We start from the raw sequence: 16,169 nt of genomic DNA, 5'->3' as shown, positions 1-16,169 counted from the left end.
GCCGCTAGCGGAGCTCACCCACGCCGCACTACCGGAGCTCTCTCGCCCGGGCCCTGGCGGAGGTGGCCTGCGCCCCTGGCAGAGCTCGCCTGCCGAGCCCCTGGCAGAGCTCTCCCATGGCGGAGGTCCCCTCGCGCCGCCCTGGTGCTGGCCCGCGGCGGAGTCGCCCGCGTCGGCCCCTGCTGGAGGGCGTCCGCGTCGCCCCTCCCCCGCGCCGCCCCTCGCCCGCGCCTCCCCTGGCGCGCCCCGCCCTCTGGCGGAGGTCCTCCTGGTCGGCCCCTGCCGGACCAGTGGAAGGAGATGACTCTCCTAATTTTTTTTTATTTTTTTAGAATATCTTGACATTTTTAATTGGGCTGACAAGTGGGACCCAGTTCACCTTAGCAAAACTGTCCCTGACGTGTGGGCCCCACTGTCAGATTCAGTGTCAATCCGGATTAATTCGAGTTTTAGTGCACATTGCAAAAAAATTGCTGTAAAGAGGCAGATTTTTGCGAAATTTTTGAAAAGTGGTAGTTTTCCGGAATTTGAGCACAAAAGTGGTAGTTTTATGCTAAGAACTCCCTAGAATGCCTTATACTTTGAATTGAGCGAGTAAAACATTAACTAATATGGGCATCCTGCTTTGCATGTCAAATCCATTGACCTTGGGGTGGCCGAAAGTTTTGACTACCGTTGTACAACCATCATATGCATGGTCGTAATCATTTTGGTAATCATTTTGGATGCTTCATCTTATGTTACTAGAATTTTGAATTTTCCAACCCTTGGAAAGTGACCTCGAAACCTTCGAAATTCTTTTAGTACTTTTCTACATCTCATAATTTTTACGGGCGGTTAGAGGGCACTAGTAACCATTTACCAACTACTGATTGGTCAACTAAGTTTTTCTGAACGAGATTAAAATTAGCATGCATGTGCCAAGCCAGCCAGTCGCAGTTAGAGAAAATACGTACTTTGTCCGTTCCTTAATTCTTCTCGTGGTTTTAGTTTAGGAATGGAGGGACCGAGGGACTGAGGGACTGAGGGAGTATACATGCCAAATTGGCTTCCTGCTTGTAGATATGTCCATATAGTCTTGGTACAAACAAGGCTGTTAAACCAATTAGACACGTTTGTCTCTCCTTCCCAAGGCTGTTTGTGCTTGAAAATGCATAGTCGACTGAATTGGTCAGCTCGAACATCTCTATATAATGACATTCTTGGACCTTCTGTCCTTCTCAAAGCAATCAAATCTGCTGTTCTGTATCATTAGTTGTACATTGCCAGCCACACAATTAAAGCCGGACATGGCGAGACGTTTATCGTCGCTTCTGCTGTTTGCTCTTGCCTTGTTGATTGCTTCTGTTGCTGACGCTGCCGTTGTGGAGCACACCTTCAATGTAATTGAGCCACTGAAATTAGTAGTCGTTCATATATGCATGCGATTCTGTCCTTCACTTCTCATGCATGTTTTGTGTCCAGGCACTATGTTTGTTTGATCTAGATTTACTTGCACGCCGGCTTACTATGCATGCATGTGTTGTTTTCTTTGTGGGCATGCATGGTCTGATGAGTGCTTTTTCGTGTGCAAATTATGGAAATGTCATACGTTTAGAAACAGTAAATAAGCTCGTTCTAACCTAGCATGTTGGATGTACTCAGGTGGGTAACCTCTCCATTAGCCAGCTTTGCCAACCAGACATGATCATCACGGCTGTGAATGGCCAACTACCCGGCCCAACGATCCAGGCCAGCGAGGGCGACACGGTGGTTGTACACCTTGTCAACGAGTCACCATACAGAATGACCATCCACTGGTAATCAATCACCTGATCGATGTTCAGAATGACCGTCTCTAGCTATACCATGCATATATACACGAGTTTGTAACGCTAGCTATTGATCGACAATCTGTTGATGGATGCAGGCACGGCATCTTCCAGCGCGGCACGCCATGGGCGGACGGACCGACGATGGTCACGCAGTGCCCTGTCCGGCAAGGGGGCAATTACACCTACAGGTTCAACGTCACCGGACAGGAGGGCACGCTGTGGTGGCACGCCCACATCTCCTTCCTCCGCGCCACCGTCTACGGCGCCCTCGTCATCCTCCCTCGCGCCGGCGCCGGCGCCTACCCGTTCCCCAAGCCCGACAAGGAGGAGATCCTCATGTTCGGCGAGTGGTGGAACGCCAACGTCTATGACCTGCATGAAACGGCGTTCCTCACAGGACAGCCGGCGGGGCCGGCCAACGCCTACACAATCAACGGCAAGCCGGGAGACTTGTACAACTGCTCAGCCCCAAACCGTACGAGAGCGGCCTCGCAAAAATGATCTTCAAAAGAAATATATACATACTGTACTGTAATTGCTATATATGCATGGCAGCGGCAAGCGCGGCGTGCTTACATTTTTCTGCCATCCATGCAGAGACGCACAAGATTGAGGTGCGGCAGAACGAGACTACTCTGCTCCGGATCATCAACGCTGCACTCAACACGCCCCTCTTGTTCAAGGTGAAGGACCACACCTTCACCGTCGTCGCGGCGGACGCGTGCTACACCACGCCGTACAAGACCGACGTGGTGGTGACCGCGCCCGGGCAGACCGTCGACGCGCTCGTGGTCGCGGACGCGGCGGCTGGACGATACTACATGGCGGTGTCGCCCTACGACACAGCGCGATACCTGGGAACCCGGCCTTCAGCATGACCACCGGAACGGCCGTCCTAGAGTACGTCGGAGCCGGGAACGCCACCGTTCCGCCGGTCCTGCCGCCGCAGCCAGACTACAATGACACGGCCACCGCGTACAAGTTCCTCTCTAACCTCACGGCGCTGGTGCTTCCGGGAAGGCCGACAGTGCCGCTCGACGTCGACACCCGCATGTTCGTCACCGTCGGGCTCGGCGTCTCCGACTGCCAGCCGGAGCAGACGATGTGCAACCGGAGCGAAGGCCCCGTCTTCTCGTCGAGCATGAACAACGCCTCCTTCGTCCTCCCGAGAGCCACCTCCATGCTCGAGGCACACTACGGGGGCGCAAGCGCCGGCGTCTACACCAGAGACTTCCCCGACCGGCCGCCGATCGTCTTCGACTACACCTCCGCCGCGAGCGACAACGACACGATGCAGTACACGGAAAAGTCGACCAAGGTGAAGACTCTCAAGTACAATGCGACGGTGGAGATGGTGCTGCAGAACACGGCGCTGATCGCCAAGGAGAGCCACCCCATGCATCTCCACGGCTTCAACTTCTTCGTCCTCGCGCAGGGCTTCGGCAACTACAACGAGACGGCAGCGGTGTCGCAGTTCAATCTCGTCAACCCACAGGAGCGGAACACCGTCGCCGTCCCTACCGGCGGCTGGGCCGTCATCCGCTTCGTCGCAGACAACCCCGGTATGTACACAAAAAAACAAAAAAAAACTCGTATAAATTAATATCGTGCGATGTTTTTGGGAAGCTGTTGAAAATTTGACACGCCGTACGTGAAACTTGTATATTGCAGGGATGTGGTACATGCATTGCCACTTCGACGCTCATCTCGATCTCGGGCTGGGCATGGTGTTCGAGGTTCAGAACGGCACGACTGCGGATACTTCCGTGCCGCCGCCGCCTAGAGACCTGCCGCTGTGCTGATGGACTACTGAAAAATCTAGCCCTACATTTTTTAGAGCTGCGTGCTATATATTTGACTATCGACATTTGTTCGGTGATTGTTAGAGTCGTATGATTGCTGTAATGTGTGTGTGTGTGTCTCTCAGCTTTGTTGAGTTGTTTATCAAATTATTGCTACTAGTTGAATGCCCGTGCGGTGCCACGGCCTAACAAATTTAGGCCTAGATACATTGATCAAAACATCTATAATTCATGATATATATATACTAGTTGAATGCCCGTGCGTTGCCACTGTCTCTTTGATTTCATTTCTCATTGCTAGTATGTGAACATGATGCATGTGAAAGTTCGTGTGTATAAAATAGTATTGTCCCGTCCGGAAAAAGATATCATAGAATTTTCTAAATTTTGATGTATCTAGACAATATTTATGTATAAATATATCTAAATTTAGTAAATTTATGACAACCATTCCAGGCTCGACTTGTATTACAGTAAAAGCTAGTTGAGCATTGTCACAACCATTTATACTTACCTGAGCTTTAGTATTGTACAATATCAGCATTGTTCTTTTCAACTTCATTTCCATGGTTAGGCTGCCAAAAATTTCTTGATTGGCTCATAATCACGCCGCACGAGCATTTTTTGTTATTAGTTTGCAAATTTCACGTGCAAGATATAAGAATGTGGAATATCGAACATTCATTTTCAAAAATATGACAAAGATTTCATTGGCTTAATACCAATGCGCACCTGCGTTTTGAAAAAAACGTTCAAACACAATTATAAAAGGTTTTGTTCTGTTTCACGAACGGATGCTTCTATCCCACCTCACATGATGAAACTATGTTTCCTTTCACCATCAATCAACTCTATATTGTCAAATTATGTGTTCCAACCTATCCATTCTCTCTATGCTCCGCCTAAGCTTCGCCTCAAGCTTTGTATAGTTTGAGAGAGAGAGAGAGAGCAAAGATATAAGCATTGTATTTAAATAACTCGCATAAATCAGCGCACGGCATGTCAAAACAAATGCTAGACTTCATTTCCCCCAAACTACAAAAAAGGACAAATAAAAAATAGATAAACCCTTTTAAGGAAGTAGAATTTGGGTATCAGCAATTTCCAAATTTTAGAAGAAAAGTAATACTTGATAATTAAGGAGAAGGAAAATTCATGCTCATAATTGGTGTATATATGAAAAAAAAACTATGTTTGAAGGAATCAGAATTCCAATATCATCGTACTAAATGATTAGAAGAAAAATAACACACGCTAATTACAAAAGTAACTTGCAGGGTGCCGATAAAAAAACGTTCTACATGCATACCTTCTCTCTTGGGTGCTCTCACGTTTGACTTGTCTTCACTCAAAATATTCTATAAGAAAGTAGCAGGGTAAGCCCCTTAATTCTCATCATGTTTTTCCTAGAAAGTACACCCCATGGCCGCACATGATGCTAAGCTAGAAGATACGGATTAAAAGAAAAATCAGACATGGAAACGGAGCCACATATATGAGTATACATGGTCGTTTCAAGAACCGCATAAGTACATGGTCGCAGATGAGTACACCCCATCATCGATGCAACCCTAGCCCTGCAAGGCCGGTAATTGTCGTCGATCCCGCCAGAGGTGGTGCCACTGCTGAGTACTGACTCCATAGCAGAGGTCGCTGCCCTTGGCGAGTAGCAGTGTGGAAGCATGCGGGTCGCCCTCGCCTGCTGGTCCTCTCCGCCCTTGTCCATCCCATCTTTGTGACACCATTGGGACTGTAGCTCACGCGTCGGGAACGAGGACGTAGAGGATGCGGCTGCTGGAATGGGCATTGCGGTCACACGGTGGGTGGATGAGGCCGAGCAAAAGAAGTGGTAGATAGTAAGGGCACGAGCGGTGGTGGGAACAGAAGGAGGGCAAAGGCCTTCTTGATGTCCAGGTCGGCGGCGGCCGGGTTGTAGTGGACGATCTCGGCTGTGGTGGTGTCAGCGGCCGCTGCACACATCTTCGCCAGACCGTGGAGCGCTACAGCACGGTCGCTCACACAATTGAAAATCTTCCCTGCCACCGTGTTGGGGTTCTCTGCAGCGAGCATGAGCTTCCCAGATCTCCGTGGTTGAGATGTTGGTCAGCTGTGAATCTTCAATCTAGGATCGACAACGGCTACTTACGCATGATTTCGGCATACAAAATAATAAATCACAAGAAGCCAATGAGTGTTTGTCGATCTGTCCTCTTTATCGCAAAATGAGTGATAAAGTGATTAATTTGTGAGGTTTAGATTCTTGAACGAGACCTAGCAGCCGCCGCACACCACCGCAATGTACTTATCCACACTGACATGATCGGCGCTCTCCTTCACGAGGTCCAGCGTGTGAGCATCCGCACACAAAGCTAGAATAAACTATGTTCTAGTTGTAACAAAACAAGGCAATGCAATCAGGGAGGGGGGGGGGGGGGGGGTGTATATTACCCCCTCGACATACAGCGGCTGGTCGGTCGGATTGTTCTGAAATCACACAAATTGGTTCTAAAGCATGAATCTCGTGTCAGAAAACAGAGGCAGCTAGCTATCGAACATACTTCACGGTGTCGACGTGCTTGTTGTTGTTCTCAAGCATGGCGTCCAAGGACGTTCCGCCGACCACCACACCGACGTTCGCTAGCTGGGTCACCCCATACCATCTTTGCCCTGACACTCGTAAGCTCCTGCATGCTTTTGCGTCAACGACGATCCATGAGAAACATGAGCATGAAGCGATTACCACCGGCGGTGTAGCCATCAAGTCTATCGCACCAAGAAGCACGAGATACGGCGCTTCTTCATCTTGTCGGAACCCTTGTCGCGGATGGTGAGCACGTACGGTGACCGCGTACCTGGCAGCGAGGAGCGCCTTGGCGAAGTACAACCCGATGACCGCGTGCCCACCTCTGTTGGTGTTGACGACAAGCATCCTCTTCTGGCCCCATCAGCCTCTGTGCACCGACACGGCCGCCTTGTGTCGCCTCGCCAGTCGCCACCATCATGCCAGCCACGCGCGGGAGGAATGGCAGCAGCAAAGTCGGCGAGCTCGAGAAGCGGCCTGGGGTCAATGCGATGGCCCTCTTCACAGCGGTTATGGCGGTGGGAGAGAAGGCCAAGGTGCGTTAGGGGATGGGGCGTAGCCATAGCAAGAGGCGATGGTGTGTGCGCGAGGCAGTCAGATCATGCTGGAGAAACTATGCCGAAGACCGGGATGCTGAGGACCATCTGGGACCAAGTAGAATTCCTTGTATGTTTTCCATGCATGTCGCAATTGCTGTCTCCAGGCTGATTTTGGCGATTCCATTCTCTGGTCGTAGCTATCCTTTAATTGTGGCGATCCCGCAATTAATACTAATTATTTACATCCTTATCTGGCACGAACGGTTTAATTGCTCCAGACGTTTATTTTGGAAAGTTATCAGCGCTGAGTTTTTGAGAAGGTTAGATCGCACGGATGACTACATATCAGACGGTCTGGATGTCTCCAATCTTTGACATCAGACATTTTTGACGACGTACCAACTCGAATATAATAGTAAAGATATGTAAAACGTATAAAGTTGCTAGCCAATTTTGACACAAAATGGAGCTTGTTTAATCTTCCTTGAATAATGGCAATGGTGGGAGATCCAAATATTGTATAAAGTTGCTAGCCATTTTTTACACACAATGGAGCTTGTTCAATCTTCCTTAAAGAAAAAGAAAGGCAATGGAGGGCGATCCAAATATTGTACAATCCATGCATGGACTAAAAATTGCTGCCAACTCTCAATCAATAACTAAAACGCAACCAACAGATAAATTGTTCTTTCATTATAGATGAATTACATGATTTCAACGCAATTGCTAACTTGAAGCCGTTGGAGATCACAAGTTTTTTTTCTAGGCAGAGATGGGGAGTAATTACCGGTCTTTGACAAATCGATCATATATTGTTAGATCCACATCATGCTCCCTAGCAGCTATGGACTGGCTTGTCAATTGTTCCATACTAGATGACACCCCGCGTGTTGCTGCGAGACTTGTAGAACAAAAAATGTTAATGTTAGTATATTTAAATTATGTTAGAATAAATTAATATCACTAACTGGCAAGAACAATACTGCAAGGGTGAACAAGAAGCGCAAGGAGATGTTGTTCAAGTCTGGTGATATGGTCCGGGTACATTTTCGCAAGAATAGGTTCCCGAAGGTACGGAAGTCCAAGTTGCTTCCTCGTGGTGCTGGTCCTTACAAAGTGCTTGCCAAGATCAATGATAATGCATACTCTTTAGATCTTCCAACTGATGAGTTTGGTGCCAGTAATTCTTTCAATATGGCTGATTTGACACCATATGACGGAGAAGACCTTGGAGCGTCGAGGTCGACGCCTTTTAAAGGGGGGTAGATAATGAGGACATCCCTACCGAACCACTACCTCCGTCATTACAAGATGAAGACGATGCTGCTGTGAAGCTCAAGTCCAATGAAGTTAGGATTGGACTTATGACAAGAGCTCGTGCGAAGCTACTAAAGCAACAGGTATGAAGAGGGAGCAAGCATCGCACGAGGAGGAGAGGAGCAGCTGGACATGGCGTTGGACATGAAGACATTCCATGGACGCGAGAGGGAGGATCGGGAGGCATGCGCGAAGGAGGAAGATGAAGTCCAAGCCGACGCTACGCCCGGCGCAACCGGCTGCCACGCCGGCCGGCCCGGTCCCACGGCTGGTTAGACCGGCCTCCAGACCGGACGAGCCCGGCGCCGACCGGATCCTGGACCGGTGCCAACCGGGCACCATCCAGGGGCTCTGGACCCCTTGTCCGGTCTCCACCCGGTGCCAGGCCCGGTTTCAATCGGCCTGCCCGGTCCCTGGCCCGGTCGACCGGTCCCCAGACCGGCCGTGTCCGAGTCAGTCTCGACCAGATCCCGATCTGGGTCGGTTTTTAATGTATTTTCTCGACTCCTGGTCGTCCTGAACCCCTATATAAGTACCCAGGACGCCCCCAAATTAGGTTTAGACCACGTTTAAGATAAACCCTAGTTCATAGTTGATTGCTTTGCAACTCTATCGAATCTATACACCAATTCGCATCAATCTGGTGTTTTGCTACTGAAAGTCTTGTGTGGTCTGCTGTTCCATTGGGAATTAGACGGTTGCAACTTACCGCTTCGTGGTCGGCGGCTACGTGCGCAAGTGTGTGGAGTTGCGAATAACTTGCAGGGTTGAGAGCTGTTGCATTGGCGACAGGAATCAATCGAGAGACTTCGTTGGCGTCATACAAGTTATCTCCACCTCCTCATCGTGTTATCTCCGTTGTGTTCATCGCGTGATCATCATCACCACCGTGCTTACTGAGAAGACCGGGCAACCCCTTATCACCCCACTTAGGTTGTTTTTACTTTATTGCCTAGTCATAGATTGTTTTTACTTTTATTTATTTACAAGTTTATTTCAGTTTACTTACACGAAACCTTGTGCTTGAGAACCACATGATGGAGTTGGGGACACAAGGCATTATTTTTTTTTTGTTAGATTGTTTGAAGAGGAAAAGGAGAGAAGTTCTTCGCCAATTCCCCGAGAGTTCGATATAAACCCTCGAGTCACCCTTGTGGGGAAGAGACGCTAGCTACAACACTCTGGAGTCCCAACAAGTTGGTACACATGGAGTTGTTGCCATCATGAACATTTTCTGGCGCCGTTGCCTGGGAATTGCAAGAGCATCTCATAAGTGGTTGAAGTGTGATTTTATTCACACGGCAACTGCTAGAACATTTTCTGGCGCCGTCTTTGTCAACTAAGGAGCACACCACACGTGCTAGAACCTCTTCTAGCATCTTCATCAACCTGTTACAAACACCTAAGCTTGGGGAGGCTGCAATCCTGTGAGCTTTTCTTTTCCTTTAGATTTACAAAGCAATTTACTTTTGTCTTGTTTTTGTCTTTTTCGCTTTATTTGAATTTGCGTCTGGTTTTCCTTCTCCCCCTTGCTTTTACTTTCAGTACTGTTTTTACTTTACACACATGAACAGAAAAATCCATAAAACTTAGTTTAATTTTACTTCTTACAACATGAATAGAAAAAAGATAAGGATAGGTTTGCCAGTGGGTAACATTGATAATGATCCTAGAAATCTTGAATGCAAAATCGATGACATGGTAATGAGGAAAATTATGAGAATCAATTTTCTAATGGGAATCCACTAGAGGCAGATTGGCATATTATTACCTTTGATAGATTGTGTGGGGCTATAAAGACTCCTAATCTTGACCCAAGCATATTTCTATTGGGAATCGATTACCTTTGAATGCAAAATCGATCACATGGTAATGAGGAAAATTTATGAGAACTGATTTTCTAATGGGAATCCACTAGAGGCAGATTGGCATATTATTACCTTTGATAGATTGTGTGGGACTACAAAGGCTCCTAATCTTGATATATTGGCATAGGGAGGAGGAGAAAGAGAGGACGAGCTGAGGACGGGAGACTGTCCTTCTCTTCCCATGGGCAAGGAAGGGCCCCTCCATGGACGGCGATGTTCGAGCCCCGTACCCGGCGAGGAAGCCCCCGTTGCCATGCATTTACGACCATGTCCTCTCCATATTGGCTTAGCAGCAAATGGGACACGAAAAGAAGGTTTTGCCTTGGTGGGCATGCAAAACCACAGAGCAACCACCACATGTCTCACACTGATTTGTAAGCCCACATAGGACCACGTAGCCAGTGTTGTTGATGAGTGGGCCCTCAAAGAAGTAGGCCCACCTTTCAATGGGGATAGCTAGCGTGGTGCGGGTGAGTGAAAAAAGGAGGGAAATAAGGACGACTAGGATTGCTCCACGCAGCACGATCGGATGGTGCGGACCACACATGCCCTTGATGGCCTCCATTTTCCCCAAAAATGTTTCTTTTAGATAAGTAAGAAACTGTGAGATGGTACTACCTACAGCCTGACAGGGTTATTTGGGTTCTTCAGCCGTTGAATCACGTGTATGGACTCACAAGATTGTTACCTTGTTCCCAGCTGTCGTTCAACAAAACCACTTAAGACGGAACTACCGATTTGAAGAATGGCCAAACTTGATGCGGAAATAAAACAAAATCCCTGAACTACAACACGGGAGAAACAAAGATACGAGAGTGGTGTTTACAAATTTAGAAGTCACCCGTCAAATAAACTAAATATTCATCAGTTTGAACAAGCATATTTTTACTAGTGGCGTTTCAAAAATCATCTTGCAGCAGCTGCAGTTTTAGACTGCAGATTTTGTCTTTAGTTGATTAGGTGACTTGATTGAGTTTGATGAAGTTTTATTTTGAATCCTTTGATCACTGAAGTTACTAGACATTTAAATAACTCTCTGCACATTATGAAACCGAATTTATTTGGAATTTTATGCATAGCATGCTATATATCTTTGTGCCACTAACCCCGCAGAAAAGAGTGGGAGAAGTTTTTGTAGTGAAGTTTTTTCACAGGGAACGATGGGCTACTTAACGCTCAAGGCGGCGATCGGCTATGTCTTACAGCCAGTACCTGATCAAAGATACCACTTCAAACCGGTTCCACATGGCTACGCTGTTGCCGGGGTGGATCAAGTTATGGATGGGTATGGGCCGCTGAGGCTTGACCACCCTGCCGGTGGCGGGGATTTGCTAGAGCTGGGAGAAGCCAAGAACACTACAGTTCTATGGCGAAAGGAATTCATTGTGATTCCGGGTTGAAAGGCGCCAACAAGGTCTCCACCGAGCCAGCATTCTCCACCGATGCAGCCGTCTCCAGTGCGTGAGCCTTCTCCGCCGCCGCGTGAGCCTTCTCCGCCGCCGTAGCCCACCACTCAGTCTAAGAGCAAAAAGCGGACCGCTACGGCAATGAGTCGTAACCGATCACCGAAACGCAAACAGGAGCCCCTCCCAAGAGTGCCTAAGGTTCCTCCCAAGAGACCTTATGACTATACAGTTGAGGAAAATGCCAAGATCGCAAAGGAACAACACATGAAATCCATGTTTGGCAAGAAAAAGCCCCAGCCTGAGCCCGAGCCAGCTATATCCAAGGAAAAGAAGTTGAAACTGCTGAAGAACCTTCATCAACCTAAGCCAAGTCTTTCATCGAACTATGATCGGTCTATTCGCAAGTCAAATGTGGTAGCAAAAGAGCGGTGGAAAAAAAGTAAGGAAGAAGGGAAACAAGTTCCCCAGCTTGGAACCCAGAAAAACTCGTGCCCCCCGCTCAATGTGTATCCCGATATCATAGACTGCCTTGATCCGACGCTGGTAGCACTATACAAAGATGAGGCAGATGCGAACAATATGATTATTCCTGAGTACTTAAGCCGCCTCAAATTCATTCAGACGGATGATGTACAAATAGCATACCAGTACAAGTACGGGCAATCTCTGGTCAGATCTGAGGAGTTGCCTAATCTATCAACACAACTGCGAAGACTGCATAATTGGTACTTGGATGCATGTAAGGACGGTCAGAACTAGATCATGGTGGCAATCAAAGATGAGCACTACGGGCGAACTGACGTGATGAACATCGAATTTTGTAAATTATTTCAGTTATTCAATCAAGACGCCCTCGACAAATCTCTGCTGAGTGCCTACTGTCTGTAAGTATTATTTATGTACTTAAGTCTCTACCGCGGCTCGTCCATTGCATGCATATAACTATACTCTCACTATATTATGCAGAATGAAGATCCGTGAATGCCGCAAGGGGCAAATCTATGATCTTGGGTTCATTGACCCATATACCGTGAATGGGTATACTGTCGACAACTCTCCCAAGGACACGGAGAATAACTTGGTATATGCCTTAAGGAAAAACTCATACAAAAGGGCAATACTATTTCCTTAGAACTTCGCGTGAGTGTTATTGTCTTCACACATTAAATCTTTTTCGCTTACTCCATGTGTTAAGTGTAATTGATGAGTTATGCATATATATATGTGTCCGTAGGTTTCACTATATCCTGCTAATCATTGAACCCGACACCGGAGTAGTAGAAGTCATGGACTCGAAGAGTAAACCCCTTGAGGCGTGGGGAGATATGGCTGATATCCTCCAGAAGGCTTGGACACGGTTCGCCAACAAGTCTCCAGGTTTACGGAATAAAGAGCTTCGAATAAAACCTGTACGGGTAAGTACTACTAGCTAGGCCGCGCATCTATTTGATTCTAGTTTCAATACCATTATTATCATCCTTGATTATTATTTTGATTGAACTTTGTTCTCGTAAAGTGCTTGAGGCAAGAGGACGGGAATAATTTATGCGGGTTCTACGTTTGCGAGTTCATTCGCCAGAATACCCACCATATGACCAAAATTTTGGAACAACTTGATGTACGTAAACAACATTCATGACTTTATTTTATCACATTGTGTTTCATTCACATACACATATATATATACTAACCACCGTACCTTCTTGAAATTATTAGATCCAACGGTTGCGGGACGGTTTTCTAGCAACCGAGCGTGTACGGGCAATTCAAGAAGAACTGGCGGGATTCTTACTTGAGCAAGTCATAGCTCCAGACGGAGAACACTATGTGCCCGGCATCCAATATTGAATAGAAATTATTTTGAAAGTTGACTCTGCCGCGGCAGGGAAGGGCACCAAAACTCTGCCGTGGCACAACCCTTTTGCACCGGTTCGTAGGTCCTCCGCCGGGCGCTCCACAGAGGGCCACGTGGTGCCCCCTTTAGCACCGGTTCATAACTAAACCGGTGCAAAAAGCCTTGCACCGGATTGTTTGCACCGGTTCACAATCCGGTGCATATGGCCCAAATGAATCGGTGCAAAAGAGGTGATTTCCACTAGTGGACCTTAGATAGCTAGAATGGCCCTGAACAGATTCATGCAGTCAATGATGCAGTATGGCTATTAGTCACATTGGTCGTGCTATTGTTAATACCCGTAATTATATAGGAATAAAAAATATGATCTGGTGCAAGGAAGGTATGAGTGGTGGAGGGAATGACAGCCATGGCCCCGCAGCAGTGGCATCAAGCAGTACCTCCTGACAAGGGATTAACTTGTCAATGCCTACGGATTGTAGACTAGGGTTTTAGCGGAAGTAGAGGGCAAGTAGATCTCGAAGGTTTCAGCCGAAAAGTACTCGACGACGTGAAAACTAAGGTTACGTGAGACAATGAATCGATCATTTCTTTGTCCCTCGACTCCCCCTTATATAGGAGGTGGAGTCGAGGGATTCGTAGTACACGCATTACAGAGTCCGGGAAGGTTTCTAACTCATCCCGTAAGATTACAAGTATGTTTTTCTAGCTTTCCTTAATACTAACTTGGGCTTCCGAATCTTCATATTCATGGAGTCGTGGGCCTTCAGTAAACCCCGGGTACCATCTTCGGTAGGCCCATTGGGGATGCCTATGTCAGTAGCCCCCGAGATTTTGCTTGAATCGAAGAATCAGGGAAAATCTCCAACTTTAATCATTCAATAACTGTCAAATTTATCACATATCTTTTGGATACGCAATTATATATTGTACAGGGATAATAGTAGTTGGGGCTAGTTTATCTGACAGATCAGGTACTAGTTAACTGCTCTAGTGGCAATCCGCAAAAACCTACTTCAAGATCACGTCCTTGGACATGATCTCGGGATACTGGTGTAAATTTCGACAGGTGCCGCTTAAGGTCTTACCATTCTATCGAGTCACAATCATGTTTTATCGGGTACCTAACGCGTCCGTTAGGATTTTTCTTCGTATCTGTTGATACAGAAAAAAGTAGCAAACCGACGTCAGAGACAGTGCCACGCCGCTCAGAACGGATCTGGGGTCTTACCTTCGCAGAGTTTTGCGGCATTCAGAGATTATTCGCAACTTTGGCGCTCTGAGAATATAGTCGAGTGCTTTTTCGGCTGCTGGAATAGCACATTTTATTGAGTCAACGGATGACTTATATTGCCTTCCCGATGGGAGTATGTTTCGAGTTATTTGTATAACTCGAAATATGCTCATTTCTTCTTTCTCTCTATATTTTTTATAATTTCATCGGGCACGCGAACAGTGTTCCCGATGGGAGTAGCCCCCGAGGCTACAGCCAAGGACTAGTGCTTGGTTGTAGGCTCAACATCTTATGCCGCTATATTGTCAATCGCTCTCGAGCTTTTTATGTCTATCGGGTGCGCGAACAGCGCTCCCGATGGGAGTAGCCCCCGAGGCTATGAACAAATTCTTGCGTTTGATCATAGGCTCTCGCCATTTCTATTTTGTCATACTTGAGCTTTGTTCTTTTTTCTAAAGTAGCCCCCGAGCATTTGGGCAAAAACTTGTATTTGATCAAAGGCTCTCGAAATAATCGATAATTTTTTCCTGCCTCCAATTTTCTTACTCCTCACTGCCGAGATTTTTCCTTTAGTCAAAGTGACGTCACTACTGACGATAGCCACGACCACTGTATCGGAAAAACGCGAGTACTGCTCTTTCTCTGTCTTGCGGGCCCAGAATCCTCACCAAGTTCACACGTTGTGCAAATGGGGGACCCACGTCCTCCGCTTTTCCTGGCGCACGCACTGTGGCGCCTGTTCCATTCCCTCATAGTCAAAATACTCTTTTACCCCTTAGCCACGTGTGCAACATCCACCGCAAAAATTACTCCATCCAACGGTGCGTCGCTTTGCCAATTCCCTATATAAGGTCTTCTTCTTCCTCCGTTTACACTTTCGCCTGCGCCGCACCTCTGCTTCTCCTCTGCAAAAAATCCCCATTGCGCCCAGCACTTCCTGAGCTCAGCCACTCGCACGCTGCGCTTTCGCCATTGTTGATGCCACCACGCGCGCGGCTCACTCGCCACACCACTCCTGAATCGAAGATGGCGGCGGAAGATCTGGAGTGGGAGAGATCCAAAATCTCTCACCAAGACCTGAACTTGATGAAGAAGCTCGGACTCATGAAGACGAAGGATGCGCTGCACTTCCCCAGGGAAGAAAGCTATCCCTTGCCTCCAATCGAGTATCGGGTCAGTTTCGTCGACCACCTCATTCGCGGCCTGTCTACTCCCATTCACGATTTCCTCCGCGGTCTTCTCTTTGTCTATGGGGTGCAGCTGCATCAGCTGACTCCCAACTCCATCCTCCATGTCGCAATTTTCATTACTCTTTGTGAATGTTTCCTCGGAGTCCCTCCTAACTGGGCTCTGTGGAAGCGCATCTTCTACCTCCGCCGCAATGGCTCCCACAACTTCACCTACAACATAGGCGGTGTTGTTATTTGCGTTCGCCCTGACGTCGAGTACTTTGACGTCAAATTCCCCGACTCCGTCCAAGGGTGGCGCAAAAGATGGCTCTATGTGCGCGAAGAAAGCGCTAACTCGGTGGAGTACAACATAGCTCCTTTTGATGGGAGCGCCAAGATTCTTCGCCGCCGTTCCTGGGACGCTGAAGCTACCGAAGAAGAAAAAACAGCGACAGAGGCGCTAATGTCTCGTATTCATGAGCTTCAGAATACCCGCGGCAAGGAATTGTCGGGTATCCAAATCACAGCTTACATCCTTAGGATTAGGGTGCAGCCTCTGCAGGCCCGCAAAAATCCCCTTTGGA

The 16,169-nt window shown here is 47.6% G+C and overlaps 2 protein-coding genes across 2 annotated transcripts; one reads left to right on the top strand and one right to left on the bottom strand.

Moving 5' to 3' along the window:
* Positions 1 to 1,099: 1,099 nt before the first annotated feature.
* Positions 1,100 to 3,874, top strand: LOC127349375 (laccase-25-like). Its single transcript, XM_051375113.2, is given in 6 exon segments — positions 1,100 to 1,382; positions 1,645 to 1,799; positions 1,910 to 2,289; positions 2,412 to 2,656; positions 2,659 to 3,376; positions 3,486 to 3,874. Coding segments are annotated over 6 exon segments (1,818 nt in total). The 5' UTR covers positions 1,100 to 1,193; the 3' UTR covers positions 3,617 to 3,874.
* Positions 3,875 to 5,428: 1,554 nt separating this feature from the next.
* On the bottom strand, positions 5,429 to 6,545 carry LOC139838809 (chloroplast stem-loop binding protein of 41 kDa a, chloroplastic-like). The gene is made up of 2 exons (XM_071828833.1): positions 6,175 to 6,545; positions 5,429 to 5,699 (listed from the first exon to the last, which is right to left on the bottom strand). Exons 1-2 carry the CDS (start codon positions 6,543 to 6,545, stop codon positions 5,429 to 5,431), a joined length of 642 nt encoding a protein of 213 aa, XP_071684934.1.
* Positions 6,546 to 16,169: the final 9,624 nt, after the last annotated feature.

This window comes from Lolium perenne, chromosome 4, assembly GCF_019359855.2.
Source record: "Lolium perenne isolate Kyuss_39 chromosome 4, Kyuss_2.0, whole genome shotgun sequence".
Classification (NCBI taxonomy): Eukaryota; Viridiplantae; Streptophyta; class Magnoliopsida; order Poales; family Poaceae; genus Lolium; species Lolium perenne.
This window is presented reverse-complemented; position numbering and strand designations above follow the sequence as displayed.